This window comes from Prionailurus bengalensis, chromosome C1, assembly GCF_016509475.1.
Source record: "Prionailurus bengalensis isolate Pbe53 chromosome C1, Fcat_Pben_1.1_paternal_pri, whole genome shotgun sequence".
Taxonomy (NCBI): domain Eukaryota; kingdom Metazoa; phylum Chordata; class Mammalia; order Carnivora; family Felidae; genus Prionailurus; species Prionailurus bengalensis.
The window spans coordinates 142,680,596-142,701,429 of NC_057345.1; the positions used below are offsets into that span (position 1 = coordinate 142,680,596).

Sequence of the window (20,834 nt, forward strand, 5' to 3'; positions counted from 1 at the left end):
TGAAATTGTTGCCAAATCCAGTGCCATGAATCTTTTTCCCTGTGCATTTCTGTAGGATTTTTATAGTTTTAGTTCTCATAACTTTTTATATTTGATTCCTTTTGAGTTTATTTTCGTATTGTGTTGAATCTGTAGATTGCCGTGTGTAATAATTGACATTTTAATGGTATTAAAAAATCTTTCTATACATGAACATGGGATGGTTTTCCATTTATTTAGGTCTTTTTAAATGTTTTTCGGCAATACTTGATAGGTTTTAGTATACAAGTCTTTCACCTCCTTGGTTAGATGTATTTCTAAGTTTTAATTCTTTTAGATGCTATTGTAAATGGAAATACCTGATTTCCTTTTCAGATTGTTCATTGCTGTTGTGTAGAAACACAGGTGATTTTTGTGTGTTGATCTTGTATACTGAATTTATTAGCTCTACTAGCTTTTACTTATGGATTCTCTAAGCAAGTTATTTTTTGTTATTTATATTCTGTTCAGTTTGGGTGTGATTTACAGCCGGTTGAGATTGTGGTTTCATTTTTAATGTATTTTTCCTTGTTATTCATAATTTACTTGTCATCTGTCCATTTTTCCCTTAACGTTCTGTCTTTTTATTTTAAAAAACTATTTTTATTAGTTTCAGGGTTCAACATTTCTTACTTTTTTTTAATTACTGATTTTCTTATGGATACCGTTATGTTGGTAAAATTTGAGATTTTTCTTAAACCTTCCTCATTTTCTCTAATGTCAGAAATGTTCTGTGTTATGCATTATGTACTTTATGGAGCCTTATATTTTGTGATCTTGAGTTTTGAGTGTACGTATAAAAATCAGTACATTTTAAACGTAAGTTTTTAAGACTTTACATAGCTAACACTGAATGAATTAGGTTAATAATAGTGCCTGTGTATTGTTTTAGTCAGGTAAATAACTTTCTAATGATTTTTCATTTTTAGACCTTGCATCGAAGTGGGAGTTTCATTAATTCTCTATTACAGCTGGAAGAACTAGGATTTCGTAGTGGAGCACCCATGATTAAAAAAATAGCATTTATTGCCTGGAAGAGTTTAATAGATAATTTTGCTTTGAATCCAGGTAAGTAAGTCTTACTTAAAATTTTTGATTTTTCTATGGATTTCACTCAAGCAAGATGAAAAGAACAAAGCTTTTCTGATCTTTTGGGCTTTATATTGAAATAACCTGTTAAATATTTTTTTTTTATTTTAAGAGAATAAACTTGTAGCTAAAAATAGAATTTAAAAGGATAGGCATTTTTGAAATTTACAGCTAAAAAATTATGATTGCTATGGAACAAAAGTATCAGTGACTGATGAACTTTTTCAGGACCTTTGGAATAGTACCTAATAGTGGGTCATTGCTACTAATGTATAGAATTGACTCCTTTTGATTTACTTTATCTTCCTGTTACCTAGCGGAGGTGTTTGATATATAGTTGACCCTTGAACAGTGTGAGAGTTAGGGGCACCAACACCCCACCACAATTGAAAGCCTGTATATAACTTTTGACTCTCCCCATATTTAACTACAAGTATCCCACTGTTGACCAGAAGCCTTACCAATAACATAAATAGTTGATTAACCTGTATTTTGTTTATGTATTGTAAACTCTGGTCTTAGGATAAACTAAGCTAGAAAAAAGAAATGTTAAGATCATAAGAGGAAATATCTTTATAGTACTATACTGTAAAAAACAAACAAACTGTATAAGTGGACCAATGCCATTCAAACCTATATTGTTGATGGGTCAACTGTAAATATGAGAAAGTATGTAGCCCAAAAGTAGATCAGTATGAGTACCCACTTACCTTAGATATAAACAATATTAGATGTTTATAAGATCTGCTAAGTAATGTTGATTTCATGTTATATTTTTCTCTGGTGAAGATCATTAATCCCTTTTTCCTTAGTGTGTTTTATAAAGTGATTATTTTTATTACCTATAATTTTATTGAAAATGTTGGTAAAAGTACATTGCCAGGCACAAATTGTAAATATTACCTTTTTGTTTATGAACTGGTAATGCAAGTTAGCGTTCTGGACTATACCTATTGGACTTGTGTAAAAGTTGAGTGTTAAAGCATAAAATAGACAGAACTTAAAGAAGGTAAATAAAACGCTATCTCATTTGAAATAAGTCCAGAGTTAAAAAGTCTGGCCCTGGTATTATGGATCCAAGAAGTCTTAAGGAATCAGCTGCCTGCCTTTCTCTTCTGTTATCTTCAGTATGCCTTAATTATAGACTACAGGAAAGGGAGAAGGCAGAAGAGCAAAAATGAATTTCTTCCCATCTGAGCCATCTATCGCTAGAGCTTTCCAGAAATTCTACATACACTTCCCTTTAAATCTCATTGGGTAGAATGGCTAAATGGGAGACTGAGTAAAGGAATAAAATATTGGGTATCCATCACTGTCCTGAGTGAAAGAGGTAACTAAAAATATGGTAACTGTCAATTTCTGCTGTAGGGATATTATTGTAGCACTCTTCTCATAAGTACAGTAGGAGTTCAAAAAGGATTAGAGTATTTGCACAGTGGTTTGACTTTATTTTCTTTATAGAAATGTTAATTGTGCAAGCTAAATGGCAAAATAACTGTCAGAAATATTAATGCCATTTCATCAAATAACACAGCTGGACAGATGTTTCAAAATCCCTATTAAGTCTTTTTGATAATTTACTTGAGCACAGAGGTCTTTTTATGTATCCCCAGTTGTTAACACTCACATGGAATATTAGGCTGGGTGGTTTGTTATGGAGGACTGTCCCATGTCTTGAAAGAAGTTTAGCAGTATCCCTGGGTGCATTCTAGATGCCAACAGCATTCTCTGTACCTCCTGCCTCTCCGGTCTAACAGCCAGAGATGCCATATATGTTGCCAAATGTCTCTTGGGAAAATTGTCCCTGGCGCACACACAGTATCTAATAAACATTATTTATTTATTTATTTATTTATTTATTTATTTATTTATTTATGGCCATCTTAAGTACAGTCTAGTTGTATTGGAGTTTGTCAAAGTGAAAATTTGAGGTGTAACAAGAACCGTTGGTGGTTTAAAAATTTTTTTTATAAAGTATTTTTTATTTTTGAGAGAGAAAGCACAAGCAGGGGAGGGGCAGAGAGAGAGAGAAGGAGACACAGAACCTGAAGCAGGATCCAGGCTCTGAGCTGTCAGCATATAGAGCCCGAGGCGGGGCTCAAAGTCAAGAAACATTAGATCATGACCTGAGCCGGAGTGGGATGCTTAACTGACTGAGCCACCAGGTGCCTCCCAAAATAATTTTTTTTTAATGTTTATTTTTGAGAGAGAGAGGGAACATGTGAGCTCCAGGCTCTGAGCTGTCAGCACAGAACCCGACACGGGGCTCGAGCACATGAACTGTGAGACTATGGCCTGAGCCAAAGTTGGACGCTTAACCGACTGAGCCACCCAGACGCCCCTAAAAAAAAATTATTTTTAATCTATTCTCTTGTGATGATAAAAGGAGACTTACATACTTGGTTTTAAAATTTAGTTTTTAGCAAAACCACAAAATTTATCTTAACTTCTTACATGTTTTTGCCCATGTGCTTATTTTCTTTTAAGAAATATTATGCAGTGCGAAAAGACTGAAGTTGTTAATGCAGCCTTTGAGTTCCATCCATGTGAGAACAGAAACTCTAGCACTAACAAAACTAGAAGTCTGGTGGTATTTACTAATGAGACTTGGACCTCATCTTCCTGCTAATTTTGAACAGGTAATACAAGTTTTGGCTCTAATGATTGGAGTTTTTTAACGTGTTCTTAAATTCTTAACAGTCTATTCTTTCAGTATTACATTTGCTGTGTTAGCAGATCACAATATATAAAAAATCTTTTCTTCCTAACACAGAATTTTTATTTCGCTCAAAAGATTCTCCAGTTGTGTGAAATGGAGCCTCTAAAGCTTTCTCAACCAGCAAACACTCAAATATCTAACCCTAAAGTCATTTTGAAAGATTTTTGAAAGGAAATTCCATAACATTTAGAATGTAATTGAGAATAAAATCAACATTACTGAAATAGAAATCAAGTGCTACACTTGGTTGATAAAAGTTGGATCAGTTCTTATTTTTTTGTAACTTTCTAGGCTACAGAATTGTAACAAATCCTCTATCTAATCTGAGGACCATAGGGCTTTGGCCCTCTACCTCCTTGCTGGTCAGGTCATGCTGGCAGCCGCTATGGTGGACCCACTGGGGCCCAGCAGCAGCTTCTCCACCCTCCTGCTGGCACCATCTTGCCAACTGCCCTTGCTGGCATTTAGACATAAAGTTTATTTAATCTTACTTATACTTCCTTTATTTTTGCAATGAATCCCATCTTTGGTTTCTGAATATTTGTACAATAAGTAAAAAAAAGGATAGCTCTGATAATTTCTTTTATCTTTTTCATTTCTTTATCTGGGTTTTTGGAGTACATTTTATTTTTAAATCTGTAGTCTTAGTCTTTTTGTCTATATACACAATTGCACAGCAGTGAGTATAGTATATTCTTGGGGTTTTGTAATATACTGGAATTTTTAGCAAGTTTGTAAAATTTTAATGTATTAAAGATTTTAAACTTAATAGCATGAATTAATTAGAATTGGGCATTAATGGTAATATGTAACTTGAGATCATAATTTTTCCAAATTCTACCATTATGGGGTCCTAGTAGGCTTATTTTACCCAGTTGTCCCACACATTCATTGGTTGAAGTTATGCATTGGCTAGATTTGATTGGTACTGGAATGATCTTAGAAAATGAGCTTGAGGTTGTCTTAGTTTATATTTTCTTAGGGTGAATTTTTTAAAAGCTTAAAATGAGTCTCTACCAATAGCATTAAAACTCAGGCATTATTTACAGATATAATTTCCCATTTGGAATTTAGTAACGAAACTTACAGGTATTACACATGGCAAATATAGTTGTAATAAAAATGTTTACTTTTCCAATTTTAGTATTTAGGCAGTGCATCCAAACAGCCAGTAGGATTCAACATATCAAAAGAATTTAGATTGCTTCTTAAATTTAACTGTATTATGCAAGACTTTAAAAAAATTATGGATAATTAGGTAGTTTAGAGATAGTTTCCCTTTCTTTTTGTTTTTAACCCCAATAGGTGTGCGTGCCTCTGATTCAGAGTACAATAAGCATCGATTCTAATGCTTTACCTCAAGGCAGTTCATCTCGTGTAGCTACTTCTCCCGGTTTAAATCCCATGACTCCTATACACAAAGGTAAGGTAGACATACTTGGTTCTTTTTCTGTTTTTAAAAAGGACTTGAAATGAAACCTTTGCTAAGTGTTACTCATATGAAATGAAGCACTCGTAATTTTGGCTCCCTTATCACAAAATCCATCCTATACTCTTGTTTTCCTTATGTGTTACTGTTGTACTTGCATTGTTGTAGTTGAAGATCTGCGTTTTTCTACTGTATCTGTGAGATATATTACAAATGACTGTTGAGTTTGTTTCAGAACCAGAACCAGAACCTTAGAGTTATTATTAAAAACAACAGATCTTAACAGATGTTTTTTTAAAAAGTGGCTTAGCGTATATAGTATTGAAAGAAAATGATTTGCTGTATATTATTTTGTTAGTTATTATAGTCAGATTTTTATATTTAAGTGTTAGAAATGTGTGCATATTAATATTTCATAGTATTATCGTAATTTAAGTGGTATCTGACACAGGCACCTGGGTGGCTCAGTCAGTTAAGCGTCTAACTTCGGCTCAGGTCATGATCTTGTGGTTTGTGAGTTCAAGCCCCAAGTTGGGCTCTGACGCTCAGCCTGGAGCCTGCTTCAGATTCTGTGTCTCCCTCTCTCTCTGCCCCTCCCCATTCATGCTCTCTTTCTCAAAAAATAAGTAATAAAACATTAGAATTGGTAAGTGACAGTAATCTTGTTCTTAACCTACTAATTAGGAACTCTTACAGGTTTTAAACAAGAACTCAACTTATTTCAGAAACAAAGTATTTACTTTTAAAAATATATTTCACTGAAATGAAGTAAACAAAATATGTTCATTTGGTTAGCTAATTTAGCTTATGTAGCTTACCTTTTTTTTCTTTTTTCTTTCTTTCTTTCTTTCTTTTTTTTTTTTTAAGGTGCTTCCCCATATGGAACTCCTGTAACTCCTCGGATGAACTTAAGTTCAAATTTTGGTGGAATGGCCACAATCCCCTCTATTCAACTTTTGGGACTTGAAATGCTGCTTCATTTTTTGTTGGGTCCAGAAGTCTTGAGTTTTGCTAAGCAAAACAAACTTGTACTGAGCTTAGGTATTTACTTTTTAAAAACCGTTCAGATCATTGTACATTGGGGTGAGAAGACATGCTTTTTTCCCCCACAGCCAAAATATTCTGTAATTCTGTGTGATATAAGCATAAATCTTTTTAATAGAAAACACATGTCGGACCACCTAAAATTTTATATTGATACATTTATTTCATAAAGCTTTGGATCGGCATAATTGTTTTTTTTTTTTTCTTTTTTAGAGCCACTCGAACATCCATTAATCAGCAGCTCTTCTTTTTTTTCCAAACATGCAAGTACGCTTATCACTGCTGTTCATGATAGCTTTGTTGCGGTTGGAAAAGATGCTTCTGGTAAATACTTAAGAGAAGATTTTTTTGTTTGTTTAAACCTGTGTTTAAAAAAGTAGAATAGGAAATATTTACATATTGCCATCTTTTGCCCAGATTATGCTGCAGGACCTTTACATATAAATCATTTAATCCTTAGAGTAACCTTTGTTTTTTAGATGAGGAAATTGCGTTGTACATAGAAGTAAATAACTTGTGCAAAGTCACGTAGTAAGTGGTGGAGCTGTGATTCAGACCTGGGCTCTGTGGCTCCAGCATGCACACTCAAAACTCCTATGTTTCATAGCCTGTCAGATATTGTGAAGAAATTTCAAAAATGAAATCATTAGCTATTTGACTGGCTGGTTTTCAGGTGTCCTTTTGAATCTTTATTTTTTTCCTTCTGTCAGCAGCAAAAGGTGTTCAATAAAGAAAATACAGGTACTAGAAAGGAGAAAATAATTATCCTTAAGTTCCATGACCCAGTGTTAATGTGTTACAGTTTGAAAAAACATTTCTTTAAACAGTGTTGTGATAGTGTTTCATAAACTGATTACAACGCTGAATATTATAAGAATTCTGTTTTAGACTAAGAATTGCTCAGCCTCTTTAGCATAAAGGTAAAAGGGTGAGCCTTTATAGTACTGTCTGCTTCATTTCTAAGGTTTGTTTTGTTTTGTTTGGCAGAGGCAGTTGTCAATGCTATTTGGAAGGAACTAATTAGCTTGATGAAATCAATCATTGAATCAGGTAACTACTATAATACTGATCAAATAATTTTTATAGAACTCAGTGAATTGTTTGGCTTTTATAAATAAAATTATTTTAGAGTCAATTTTTGAAGCATATAGCTTCCAGACTTTAATTTTCTTTTAAACAAGGTAATTTATTGATTTACTTTAAAAATTAGCCTTTCTTAGCTAAGTATATGTTTTTATTCCTAAAAATACTGTATTTTCACCCCTAAAAATACTTGCATGTTTAGAACCACATTCTTCCTTTTCCTTTTTGATAGGTAACAAAAAAGAGAGACCAGGTTCTGAAGTTTTGACCCTCTTACTAAAATCGTTAGAAAGCATAGTAAAGTCAGAAGTATTTCCTGTATCAAAAACATTGGTAAGTAAGATAATTCATGCTGGAATTTAAAAATCATATTCTGAAATTGAATTTTTTATTGGAAAAAATACTACTTACACAGACCATGTTTTGAGAAGACATTTTGTATCAAGTATTTATCAGCAATTTAGCCCTGTAATAAATGTTATTCCATTGACTTCAGAGTCGTCTGAAACCTCAGTAAAGTAAATGACTATACCGGCAATACAGAAATATTCCACTGTCATAAGAATGAGCCATACGGAGAAAATTGGGGTTAAGAACATGAACTGTGAACTGAGCTAAACATTAATTTTATAAGATTGCCTAGCTCCAGTAATTGTTAGTTTGTACATTTAAGCTGGTTATAATCTTTGGGACTTGTGCAATTTAAATTAACCCTCCTTAACTGAGATAAGTATTTTGGTATTAAAGACTTTTTTTTATCCTATAGTAGGAAAAAACCAATTGGATATACTTTTTTATAATAGTGAGTCTCCCCAAGATAAACTGCAGGTGAAATAGACTGTACTTAAATCCCTTCTGAGTCTCTGTGTACTGAGACAGCGGTAACTACTATGGCAGTAGATCATAGTGGTTAATAGCAAGGGCTCTGGAGCAGACTAGGTTGAATCGCAGCCAAATTATTTACTAGCTGAGTGAACTTGGGAAGTTTATCTCCTCCCTTACCTTTTTTTAAGGGAATGTAGTAGTAGTTTTATGATTAATACGTGAAGGGCATGATGAGCCAGAAATGAAATAAATGAGTCCACAAATACAATTTATTATTATTATTATTATCATTAGTGTTTGATTCAAATGAGAATGTGAAAACATATTCACCAACATAACCTTTTCTTTTCTTTTTTTTTTTTAAGTTTATTTGTTGAGAGAGGGAGGGAGGGAGAGAGAGTGCACACTGGAGGGGCAGAGAGCAAGAGGAAGAGAGAGTATCTCAAGCAGGCCCCGCACTATCAGCACAGAGCCCGATAATGGGACTTGAACTCTAGAACCCTGAAATTATGACTTGAGCTGATACCGAGAGTCAGATGCTTAACGTACATCCACCCAAGCGCCCTAAACTTTCTATTATATCATTATGTCACTGAAGTTAAAGTCGTTCAAGTTAATACCCGTACAATATTTTTGGATGGCAGTTTGATAGGCTCTGTCACATTTGAGAGGTGTGTCTTTATTTTTTTTGTTGTTTCTTGTTTGTTTTACTTTTATTTACATCCAAATTAGCATATAGTGCTATAATGATTTCAGGAGTAGATTCCAGTGATTCATCCTCTATGTATATAACACCAAGTGCTCATCCCAACAAGTGTCCTCCCGAATGCCCCCTACCCATTTAGCCCATCCCCCCCACTGACAACCCCTCCAGCAACTTTCAGTTTGTTGTCTATATTTAAGAGTCTATTATGTTTTGCCTTATCCTTGTTTTTATATCATTTTTGCTTCTCTTCCCGTATGTTTATCTGTTTTGTATCTTAAAGTCCTCATATGAGTGAAATCATATATTTGTCTTTCTCTGACTGGCTAATTTTGCCTAGCATAATATCCTCCAGTTCTATCCATGTAGTTGCAAATGGCAAGATTTCATTCTTTTTGAGTGCCATTCTTTTAATACTTCATTGTGTGTGTATATGTGTGTGCACATCTTCTTTACCCATCCATGGACATTTGGGCTCTTTCCATAATTTGGCTACTGTTGATAGTGCTGCTATAAACATTGGAGTGCATGTGCCCCTTTGAATCAGCACTCCTGTATCCCTGGGATAAATACCTAGTAGTGCAATTGCTGGGTTGTAGGGTAGTTCTATTTTTAATTTTTTGAGGAACTTCCATACTGTTTTCCAGAGTGGCTGCACCAGTTTGCATTCTTCTTTTTCTGCATCCTCACCAAATCTGTGGTTGCCTGAGTTGTTTATTTTAGCCCTTCTGACTGGTGTGAGGTGGTATCTCATTGTGGTTTTAATTTGTATTTCCCTGATGATGAGTGAAGTGTTGAGCATTTTTTCATGTATCTGTTAGCCATCTCGATGTCTTCTTTGGAGAAGTGTCTGTTCATGTCTTTTGCCCATTTCTTCACTGGATTATTTTTTTGGGTGTTGAGTTTGATAAGTTCTTTATAGGTTTTGGACACTAACCTTTTATCTGAGATGTCATTTGTAATAAATACCTCCTCCCATTCTCTCGGTTGCCTTTTAGTTTTGCTGATTGTTTCCTTCGCTCTGCAGAAGGTTTTTATTTTGATGAGGTTCCAGTTGTTCATTTTTGGTTTTGTTTCTCTTGCCTCCATAGTAAGAAGTTGCTGCGGCCAAGGTCAAAGAGATTTTTTTTGCCTCCTTTCTCCTGTAGGATTTTTTTTTTTTTTAATATAATTTATTGTCAAATTGGCTAAAATACAGTGTGTGAAGTGTGCTCTTGGTTTTGGGGATAGATTCCCGTGGTTCATTGCTTACATACAACAACACCCAGTGCTCATCCCAACAAATGCCCTCCTCAGTGCCCATCACTCATTTGCCCCTCTCCCCCACCCCCTCATCAACCGTCACTTTGTTCTCTGTAAGAGTCTCTTATGGTTTGCCTTCTTCCTCTCTCTCTTTTTTTCCCCCCCTTTTCCCATGGTCTTCTAAGTTTCTCAGGATCTACATATGAATGAAAACACGTATCTGTCTTTCTGTGACTGGGTTATTTTATTCAGCATAATACCTTCCAGTTCCATCAACGTTCCTGCAAATGGCATGATTTCATTGTTAATCATTGCCAAGTAGTATTCCATTGTATATATAAACCACGTCTTCTTTATCCATTCATTCGTTGATGGACATTTAGGCTCTTTCCATATTTTGGCTGTTGTTGAAAGCACTGCTATACACAGGGATACATGTGCCCTGTGAATCAGCACTGCTGTATCCTTTGGATAAATTCCTAGTAGTGCTATGGCTGGGTTGTAAGGTAGTTCTATTTTTAATTTTTTGAGGACCCTCCACACTTTCCCACAGCAGCTGCACAAGTTTGCATTCCCACCAACTGTGAAAGAGGATTCCTGTTTCTCCATATTCTTGCCAGCATCTGTTGTTTCCTGACTTGTTAGGTTTAGCCACTCTGACTTGTGTCAAGTGGTATCACAGTGTGGTTTGATTTGTATTTCCCTGATGACGATTGTTGAACATCTTTTCATGTGTCTGTTGGCCATGTCTATTCATGTCTTCTGCCCATTTCTTCTTCACTGGATTATTTGGTTTTTTGGATGTGGAGTTTGGTAAGTTCTTTATAGATTTTGGATACTAGCCCTTTATCCGATGTTATTTGCAAATATTTTATCCCATTCTGTCATTGCCTTTTGGTTTTGTTGGTTGTTTCCTTTGCAGTGCAGCACCTTTTTGATGAGATATGTTGAGTAAGCAATGGCTGAGGTCAAAGATTGTTGCCTGTTTTCTTCTTTAGGGTTTTGATGGTTTCCTGTCTCACATTTAGGTCTTTCATCCATTTTCAGTTTATTTATGTGCATCGTGTAAGAAAGTGGTCTAGTTTCATTCTTCTGCATGTTGCTGTCCAGTTCTCCCAGCACCATTTGCTAGAGACTGTCTTTTTTCCATTGGATACTCTTCCTGCTTTGTCAAAGATTGTTTGACCATCCATTTGTGGATCCAATTTCGGGTTCTCTATTCTATTCCATTGGTCTATGTGTCTGTTTTTGGGCCAATACCATACTGTCTTGATGATTACAGCTTTGTAGTAGAGGCTGAAGTCTGGGATTGTGATGCCTCCCACTTTGGTTTTCTTCTTCAGTATTACTTGGGCTATTCGGGGTCTTTTGTGGTTCCATACAAATTTTAGAATTGTTCTAGCTTTGAGAAGAATGAATGTGTAGATTTTTGGGGTAGTATTGACATTTTAACAATATTTATTCTTCCAATCCATGAGCACGAAATGGTTTTACATTTTTTTGTGTCTTCAATTTCCTTCGTAAGTTTTCTATAGTTTCCAGCATACAGATCTTTTACATCTTTGTAAAATGTATTTTATGGTTCTTGGTGCAATTGTAAATGGGATCAATTCGTTGATTTCTCTTTCTGTTGCTTCATTATTGGTGTATAGAAATGCAACTGATTTGTGTGCATTGGTTTTTGTACCCTGCTCCTTTGCTGAATTCAGGTATCAGTTCTAGCAGCCTTTTGGTGGAGTCTTTCGGGTTTTCCACGTAGAGAGTATCCTGTCATCTGCGAAAAGTGAAAGTTTGACTTCTTTGCCAATTTTTATGCCTTTTATTTCATTTTGTTGTCTGATTGCTAATGCTAGGACTTCGAATCTGTGTTAAGCCACAGTGGTGAGAGGGACATCCATGTCATGTTCCCGATCTCAGGGGGAAAGCTCTCAGTTTTTCTCCATTGAGGATGATGTTAGTGGGCTTTTCACATGGCTTTTATCATGTTTAGGTACGTTCCTTCTATCCTGACTTTGAGGATTTTTATTAAGAAAGGATCCTGTATTTTGTCAGATGCTTTTTCTGCATCTGTTTACAGGATCATATGGTTCTTATCCTTTCTTTTACTAATGTGATGTATTACATAGATGGAGTTGTGAATGTTGAATCAGCCCTGCAACCCAGGAATGAATCCCACTTGATCATGGTGAATAATTCTTTTTATATGCTGTTGAATTCGATTTGATAGTATCTGGTTGAGAATTTTTGCATCCATGTTTATCAGGGATATTGGCCTGTAATTCTGCTTTTTTGTGGGGTCTCTGTCTGGTTTGGGAATCATGGTAATGCTGGCTTCATAGAATGAGTCCGGAAAATTTCTTTCCGTTACTACTATTCGAACAGCTTGAAGATAGGTATTTTCTTTTTCTTTTTTTAATTTTTTTTAACGTTTTATTTATTTTTGAGAGAGACAGTGTGTGAGCAGGGGAGGGGGGGAGGGGCAAAGAGAGAGGGAGACACAGAATCTGAAGCAGGCTCCAGGCTCTGAACTGTCAGCACAGAGCCAGATGGGGGGCTCGAACTCCTGAACCGTGAGATCATTACCTGAGCCGAAGTCGGACGCTTAACTGACAGAGCCACCCAGGTGCCCTGAGAAGGATAGGTATTAACTCTGCTTTAAATGTCTGGTACAGTTCCCCTGGGAAGCCGTCTGGGCCAGGACTTTTATTTGTTGGGAGATTTTTGATAAATGATTCATTTTCTTCACTAGTTAATGGGGGTCTATTCAAATTTTCTGTTTCTTCCCATTTGAGTTTTGGTAGTGTGTGGGTATTTAGGAATTTGTTCATTTCTTCCAGGTTGTCCAGTTTGTTGGCATATAATTTTTCATAATGTTCTCTGATAATTGCTTGTATTTCTGAGGGATTGGTTGTGGGAAATCCATTTTCATTTCTGATTTTATCTGCTTGGGGCCTCTCTCTTTGAGAAGTCTGGCTAGGGGGTTATCAATTTTGTTTTTTTCAAAAAACCAGTTAGCTCTTAGTTTCATTGTTCTGTTCTACGTTTGTTTGTTGTTTTGTTTTTTTTGGATTCTGTGTTTATTTCTGCTCTGGTCTTTATTATTTCTCCTCTGCTGGCCTTGGGGTTTCTTTGTTGTTCTGCTTCAGCTTCCTTTAAGTGTGCTGTTAGATTTTGTATTTGGGATTTTTCTTGTTTAATGAGATAGGCCTGGATTGCAACATATTTTCCTCTTAAGACTGCCTTTGCTTTATCCCAGTTTGGGTTGTCATGTTTTCAATTTCATTTGTTTCCATATATTTTTAAATTTCTTCTTTAATTGCCTGGTTGACCCATTCATTCTTTGGTACGATGTTCTTTAATCTCCATGTATTTGGAGGTTGATTTTTCTGTGGTTGATATCAAGTTTCAGAGCATTGTGACCTGAAAATGTGCATGGTATGATCTCAGTTCTTTTATATTGATTGAGGGCTGTTTTTGTGAACCAGTATGTGATCTATTGGAGAATGTTCCATGTGCATTTGAGAAGAATGTGTATTCTGCTGCTTTAGGATGAAAGTTGTGAATATATCTGTCAAACTAAAATATAAAACCAGAATACATCTGATTCAGTGTATCATTCAGGACCATTGTTTCTTTGATTTTTCTGTCTGGATGGTGAGTCCATTGCTGTAACTGGAGTTTTAAAATCCCCTGCAATTACCACATTCTTACAAGTAAGCTTGCTTATGTTGTGATTGTTTTATATGTTTGGGTGCCCCCGAATTGGTGCTTAGACATTCATAATTATTAGCTCTTCTTGATGGGTAGACCCTGTAATTATGCTATAATGCCCTTCCTCATCTCCTGTTATAGCCTTTAGTTTAAAATTTAGTTTGTCTGATACAAGCATGGCTATTTCAGCTTTCTTTTGACTCCAGTAGCATTGGGTATTCTTTCCTGCTTTGTCAGATTAGTTGCCATACATTTGTGGATCCATTGCTGGATTCTATGTTTTGTTCGATTGATCTGTGTCTGTTTTTGTGCTGGTACCATATTGTGTTGTTGATACCATCTTTGTAATACATTTTGAAGTCTGGGATTGCGATGCCTCCAGCTTTGATTTTTTTTCAGGATTGTTTTGGCTAATTGGGGTCTTCTGTGGCTCCATACAGATTTTAGGATTGTTTGCTTTAGCTTTGTGAAGAATGCTGGTGTTATTTTGGTAGGGAGTGCAAGAGTGTGACTTTAGACCCAGCTTCTAGTTAGTAGTCTTTTGAAATACTTGCTTTTGGCACTAGTGAGTACATAATTCATTGCAGAATATCTTTTTGTGGTATGAAAAAAATACCCTCAAGGGCCATTAATAGAAAAATGTTTGAATAAACTATGCATGTTTCTATAGTAGTTACGAATGTCTACATAGGGACATCTGGATGACTTAGAAGATCATACAACTCTTTTTTCTTTAAGTCTGTTACAGCCTGCAAGCAAGTGAGTGGGGGAGGGGCAGGGAGAGAGGGAGAGTGAGAATCCCAAGCATGTTCTGCACTGTCTCGTGGAGTCTGATACAGGACTAAGCTCAACTGTGAGATCATGACCTGAGTCGAAATCAAGAGTCAGACGCTTAACAACTGAGCCACCCAGATGCCACAGAAGAGCGTGCAACTGTTGGTATCAGGGTCATGAGTTTGATCCCCACATTGAGCATAGTGGTTACTTAAAAGAATAAGTAAACTTAAAAAATGTCTACGTGTATTGATGTGAAAACTCCATAACATAATTAGATGGAGGTCAGTTCCAGAGTATCTCACAGTGTAATATCATTAATGGTATAAGAAAAATAATTATGTATTTTTGTATGTGACAGCTAGCCCAGGAAGTTATGTTTCTCTGTGTACTAAAATACATGGAAATTTAGAACATAAACTCCAAATTGATAGCATTGATTTTTCACTGGAGATAAAAGACTTTATTGTTTTATTTTTTTGTATTTCTGTATTTGAACTTTTAAAAATAACATATTCACATTAACGTATAAACATTGTATTTGAAACTTAAACTGGGAATGTATTTACATTAATGAATGAGCATTACTTAACCATAAATTGTTGAAAATATAGAATATAGCTAACGCTACTAGATTTTTACTAAGTAAAGTAGTTTTATGGCTAATTTACAGCAAAACTTTTTATCTTTCTTAGGTCCTCATGGAAATTACAATTAAAGGACTGCCCCAGAAAGTATTAGGTTCACCAGCATATCAGGTTGCTAATATGGATATTCTTAATGCAAGTATCTTAAATGTAATGATATGGTTAAAATTAGCCAAAAAAAAAGTTCCATGACAGTTGTTGTTTTTCTTAACGTAGTGAAACATAAATTGTGAAATTTTGAATTAGATTTGGAATGCTGATTATGTTAAAGGGAAAAACTGATAACAGTAATAAGTTAATGTAAAGAAACATGGCACTATTAATGGAACTGTTTTTCTGAATTACATAAAAAGTTCTAGAAGGAAAGTTTTCTATTTACTTATACATAGTAATAGTGGTGGTTACTGTTTAAAAATTTGGAAGCATAGTAACAGTTGCTTGATTACGGTGAAATAAACATAACTACAAGATGTAGGTATTTGTTAGTCCAGGACGTTTTAACTTAATGTTCTTTTTATGTCTGGAATATTCCATTCCTCAATTGCTCATGTAGATGGAATAGCTGTCATTGAAATATAAAGAGCTTGATTTTTGTGTGTGGCTTATAGAAATATATTTGCTGACATTGTGTCATATCCTAAGTAATAGGTAAAGTTAAATTATTTGTAGCTTAAAAGGATCCTATTTAACATAATTGTAGGAAACGTGTAACAAGATTATACTCCTTATAACAAGAAGATTGACTGCAATCTCCTGTCTTTCTTCAGGGGACTCCTGCTTTGTTCTTAATTCAGTTAATTTTCAACAATAATCTCCTGGAATATGGTGTAGAAGATGAAAGGTAATTTAAACTGAAACTAGGCTTTTTTATGTTTTATTTTTTGAGAGACAGAGCATGAGCAGGGGAGGGGCAGAGAGAGAGCACAGAATCTGAAGTAGGTTCCAGGCTCTGTCTGAGCTGTCAGCACAGAGCTCGATGTGGGGCTCAAACCCACGAACTGTGAGGAGATGACCTGAGCTGAAGTAGGACATTCAACCTACTGAGCCACCCAGGCGCCCCCTGAAACTAGCCTTTTTATAAACTTGGAAAGGTGGCTGTTTGATGAATGAGAGTCTTGAATTATATACTATATCATTTTTTTTAAATTAAAAATATCAAAATAAAACTTGGGATTTATCATTTCTTGTTTCCTTGGCAGTTACTTTTGGAATCTTAGTAGTGTGGTGTAACTAATGTATTTTGGCAAAATGCACTCTGGTTAATGCATGGCTCAAAATTTTTTCTTCAGGTTTTTTCTCAATCTGGAAACACTTGTAGGCTGTGTCCTTTCTGGACCAACTTCACCACTAGCTTTCAGTGACTCTGTTTTAAATGTTATTAATCAAAATGCAAAGCTGTTGGAAAACAAGGAGCATCTCTGGAGAATGTGGAGTATTATAGTCACCCCACTAACTGAATTGATTAATCAGGTATGACATAAGTGCTACATATTTCCCATAAAACTTAAGTTTGAATTTGAATAGAAGATGTTAAAAATTTTCTCCCGTGGGATTAATATCCTATTCTTTATATTAGTTGATTTCTTTTCATTGCATTTCTGCCTTTTTTGAGAAGGTATAACTTAATGGGGACTAATCAGCTCCATTGTTTCCAGTAGTGATTATAAAGCCAGAAGGCTCAGGTCTGTTACATACAACTTTTCATATTTATATTTCAATTTATTTCATTATTTGTACTATTATGGAAGAGTAATGTTCTTCTTGACTAGACTGTATATTAAGATTTCCATGGGCAAGCCATGTTGGTGATTGTGGCAAAGGCATATACTAGTCCCTGAACCAGTAATCTGCTGAGAGTTGACAAACCCTTATCATTTAAATACTTTAAAAAGTTACATTATTGGCAGGGGTAAGGAGCTCAAGTTCTGTCACTACTAATAAATGGTTCATCAGCTGCTTTGTCAGTCTTTAAATGGAAGTATGTTCTGGAAAATACTCTACTGTGATTCTGAAATAAACTGAAGACTCAAAATTCATTAAGTGATAATATAATAGCCATTATTTTTACTTCTCAATTCACATCATTTAACATTCTTTTGGAAGAAAAAAGTTTATATTCCTAAATAGTTTTCTATTATTTGAAGGATAGCAATTCAAGTTCTTGCTTGAATCCTACCTTCTATGTATAGTAGAAAATTTTGGACTTACTTCTGGGATTTTTTTTTTTTAAGGACTTAAACACCGTGCATTGTTTCTCAGGTTGCTGTAACACATTACTTTAAGCTGATGGCTTTAAACAACAGGGATTTAGTCTTATAACTCTGGAGCCCAGAAATCCAAAATCAGTGTGTTGGCAGGCTTGGTTTTTTCTGGAGCCCTGTGAGAGAATTGTTCTATTCTTCTCAGTTAGCTACCTTTGGTTGCTGGCAGTTCTTGATTGTTCCTAGGGTTGTAGACCCATCACTCTAATCTCTCCCTCCATCTTCACATGGCATTCTTACCTGTGTCTTTTTTGTCTATCCAAATTCCTTTTCTCTTATAAAATACTAATGATTGGATCAGGACACACCCTAATCCAACATGCATTCATTTTAACTTGATTACATCTGCAAAGTACTTATTTCCAAATGAGGTCATATTTGCAATTAGAGGACTTAGGAGTGCACTACCTCTTGAACATCTCAATACTGGGGGACATATTCTTACTATAGATAATAAGATGGTACTACATAGACTAGAAATAGATGGTAATTTGCCTAATTTCTTCATTATTTTTCTTGTTTCAGACCAATGAAGTGAATCAAGGTGATGCCTTAGAACATAACTTTAGTGCCATATATGGTGCATTGACTTTACCAATAAACCATATATTTTCAGTACAGAAATTTCCAGTGGTAAGGCAATGTCACATTTTTTACATGAAGAATTTACAATTTTCTGAAAATGTTATTTCACCCTTTATAATGAATTCCTACAGTAATTTTTCCTGAAATGAGATTTCCTTATGACTTAATTAGCTTAGGGTAAAGGAAAATGGTGAAGGAAGAAAGAAATTTCTCTTGACCTCTGATAATTGTGGCATTATTACAGTTCTTCAAATAGAATTCTGGAGGGGTGGCGGACTTAAATACTGTACACTAATGTCTTCTATGACACCTTAAATGTTACAGTGGCTTTTTAAGGTATAGTCTCTTAGGTGTTTTATATGCAGATAGACATTTTAAAATTTTCTTTCTTACTGTTAATTTTAGGCTACCATGAAGACCTTACTTAGAACTTGGTCAGAATTATATAGAGCATTTGCCCGCTGTGCTGCTTTGGTGGCAACTGCAGAAGAGAATTTGTGCTGTGAGGAACTTTCTTCCAAGATCGTGTCCAGTTTAGAAGATGCAGGCTTTTCAGTGAGTTTATCCCATACTGACCTTGGTTGTATTTAAAGAATACTTTCCAAATAAATTGAGATGACATGTGTGAACTATCATTTATTAATGCTTTTAGTTGATAAGGGACTAATACATAAACAAGTAACAGCACTGCAAAACAGTTTTGTGTCTTTGGTCTACAAGACTCTAAAGTTCATGTTTCAGGACCAGTAACATGGAGGCACTTTTAGTACTTTCCTACACAGGCAGTGCTTGTGTCATTCTAGATTAACAACACAAGGACCTTGTCCTGGAGCCAGCTTTTCTCATATTTATCTGTTAGATCTTCAAAGGCAATCCTTTAGAAGTTTGTAGACTTAACAGCAGAGGACTGTTTTTGTACCTTTCCTTTATTTAATAAAAGAGGCAAATGCTTTCAATTGGTTTATATCACTAGAGTAGACTTCTTTTTTGTATTCACACAAATAATTTACATATTGATACCTATGTACATGAGTACTGTGTTCTTGCCACTTGAATTCTGTTATATAACTCTGAAGCATGCTTTTTTCATCTGGAAATATGGGCTTCTATCATTTGATAGTGGTTATCACTGTTAAGAAAAGTAGAGATACTGGGGCACCTGGGTGGCTCAGTTGATTAAGTATCTGACTCTTGGTTTCTGCTCAGGTCATGATCTCATGATTGGTAAGTTTGAGCCCTGCATCAGGCTCTGCACTGACATTGTAAAGCCTGCTTGGGATTCTATCCTCTCTCTCTCCCCTCTCCCATTCTCTTGCTTGTCCTCAAAATAAGTAAAAATAAACTTAAAAAAAAAAAAGAGGTATAAGAGCTAGGAATTCATCTTTCAGATTTTTTATTGCCCTTACAGTATCTTTTTAAAAATATTGGTACAATTTTGATATGATAGAATTTGTCAGGATGACTTTAAAAATGTCATCTTATCACTGAAAAAAACTTCTGTAGCACTTAGGGTAAAAATCCAAACTACTTACAACTGCCCGTGAGGCTGATACTTCATTCTCCAAGGGGTCTTTCCTAATTAAGTTTGCCAATAATCTATGGTAGCACCTTGTTATTTCCTTTTTGGCACTTCTGTCAGAAGCATTTGTGTGTACTTGATTATGTTACTTAACACTCCATGAAGTACATTCTGTCTTCATATGTATCCCTGGCATTTATCTGGCACATAGTGAATGTTTTTTTTAAATCCAAGTTAACGTGGGGCGCCTGGGTGGCGCAGTCGGTTAAGCGTCCGACTTCAGCCAGGTCACGATCTCACGGTCTGTGAGTTCGAGCCCCGCATCAGGCTCTGGGCTGATGGCTCAGAGCCTGGAGCCTGTTTCCGATTCTGTGTCTCCCTCTCTCTCTGCCCCTCCCCTGCTCATGCTCTGTCTCTCTCTGTCCCAAAAATAAATAAAAGTTGAAAAAAAAAATTAAATCCAAGTTAACGTATAGTACAATAGTGATTTCAGGAACCGAATTTAGTGATTCACCACTTACGTATAACACCCAGTGTTCATCCCAGCTAGTGCCCTCCTTAATGCCCATCACCCATTTTGCTCATTCCCGCCCCCCCCACCCAAACCTCACCAGCAACCCTCAGTTCTGTGTCCTTAAGAGTCTCTTATGGTTTGTCTCCCTCTCTGTTTTTATTGTATATTTCTTCCCTTTCCCTATATTCATCTGTTTTGTTTCTTAAATTCCACATGTGAATGAAATCATATGGTATTTGTCTTTCTCTGACTTATTTCTCTTAGCATAATACACTCCAGTTCCATCCATGTTGTTGCAGAGGGCAAGATTTCATTCTTATTGGTTGCTGAATAATATTCCATTATATATATTACACCTTGTGTATCCATTCATCAGTCAACAGACATTTCGGCTGTTTCTATACTTTAGCTATTGTTGATAGTACTGCTGTAAACATTGGGGTGCTTATGCCCTTCGAATCAGCATTTTTGTGTCCTTTGGGTAAATGGCACATAGTGAATTTGTTGAATGATTTTATAACTGTTAAGGAGAATGTCAGCCCATACTTTTCATCTTTTAAATACTGTCTTGGTTACACTTTCATCTTTGTTCTCTTCTGAAATAAGTTTAGAATCTGTTAAGTTTTATGAAATACTCTTTAGATTTTGTTTGGCATTGGTTGGTTACGTTG

At 35.4% G+C, this 20,834-nt stretch overlaps 1 protein-coding gene and 1 long non-coding RNA gene across 5 annotated transcripts in view; one reads left to right on the forward strand and one right to left on the reverse strand.

The window, feature by feature from the left end:
- RIF1 (replication timing regulatory factor 1) overlaps positions 1-20,834 on the forward strand; it is a 75,482-nt gene that overhangs the window by 12,376 nt on the left and 42,272 nt on the right. For 3 of the 4 annotated variants that reach the window (XR_006296825.1, XM_043576674.1, XM_043576676.1), the window contains exons 9-20: positions 948-1,086; positions 3,595-3,746; positions 5,132-5,249; positions 6,123-6,296; positions 6,513-6,623; positions 7,287-7,349; positions 7,615-7,715; positions 15,333-15,419; positions 16,052-16,125; positions 16,574-16,754; positions 18,071-18,178; positions 18,536-18,685. Coding sequence is in view for 3 of the 4 variants with exons in the window: in XM_043576674.1 (XP_043432609.1) it covers positions 948-1,086; positions 3,595-3,746; positions 5,132-5,249; positions 6,123-6,296; positions 6,513-6,623; positions 7,287-7,349; positions 7,615-7,715; positions 15,333-15,419; positions 16,052-16,125; positions 16,574-16,754; positions 18,071-18,178; positions 18,536-18,685 (1,458 nt within the window). In the remaining variant the exon portion in view is untranslated. The remainder of the gene's footprint in view (positions 1-947; positions 1,087-3,594; positions 3,747-5,131; positions 5,250-6,122; positions 6,297-6,512; positions 6,624-7,286; positions 7,350-7,614; positions 7,716-15,332; positions 15,420-16,051; positions 16,126-16,573; positions 16,755-18,070; positions 18,179-18,535; positions 18,686-20,834) is intronic. The other variant, XM_043576675.1, reaches the window with a different exon arrangement.
- Positions 1,581-20,245, reverse strand: LOC122481334. Its single transcript, XR_006296826.1, has 3 exons — positions 20,129-20,245; positions 2,921-2,929; positions 1,581-1,592 (listed from the first exon to the last, which is right to left on the reverse strand). It is a non-coding gene; the product is annotated as an uncharacterized LOC122481334 (long non-coding RNA).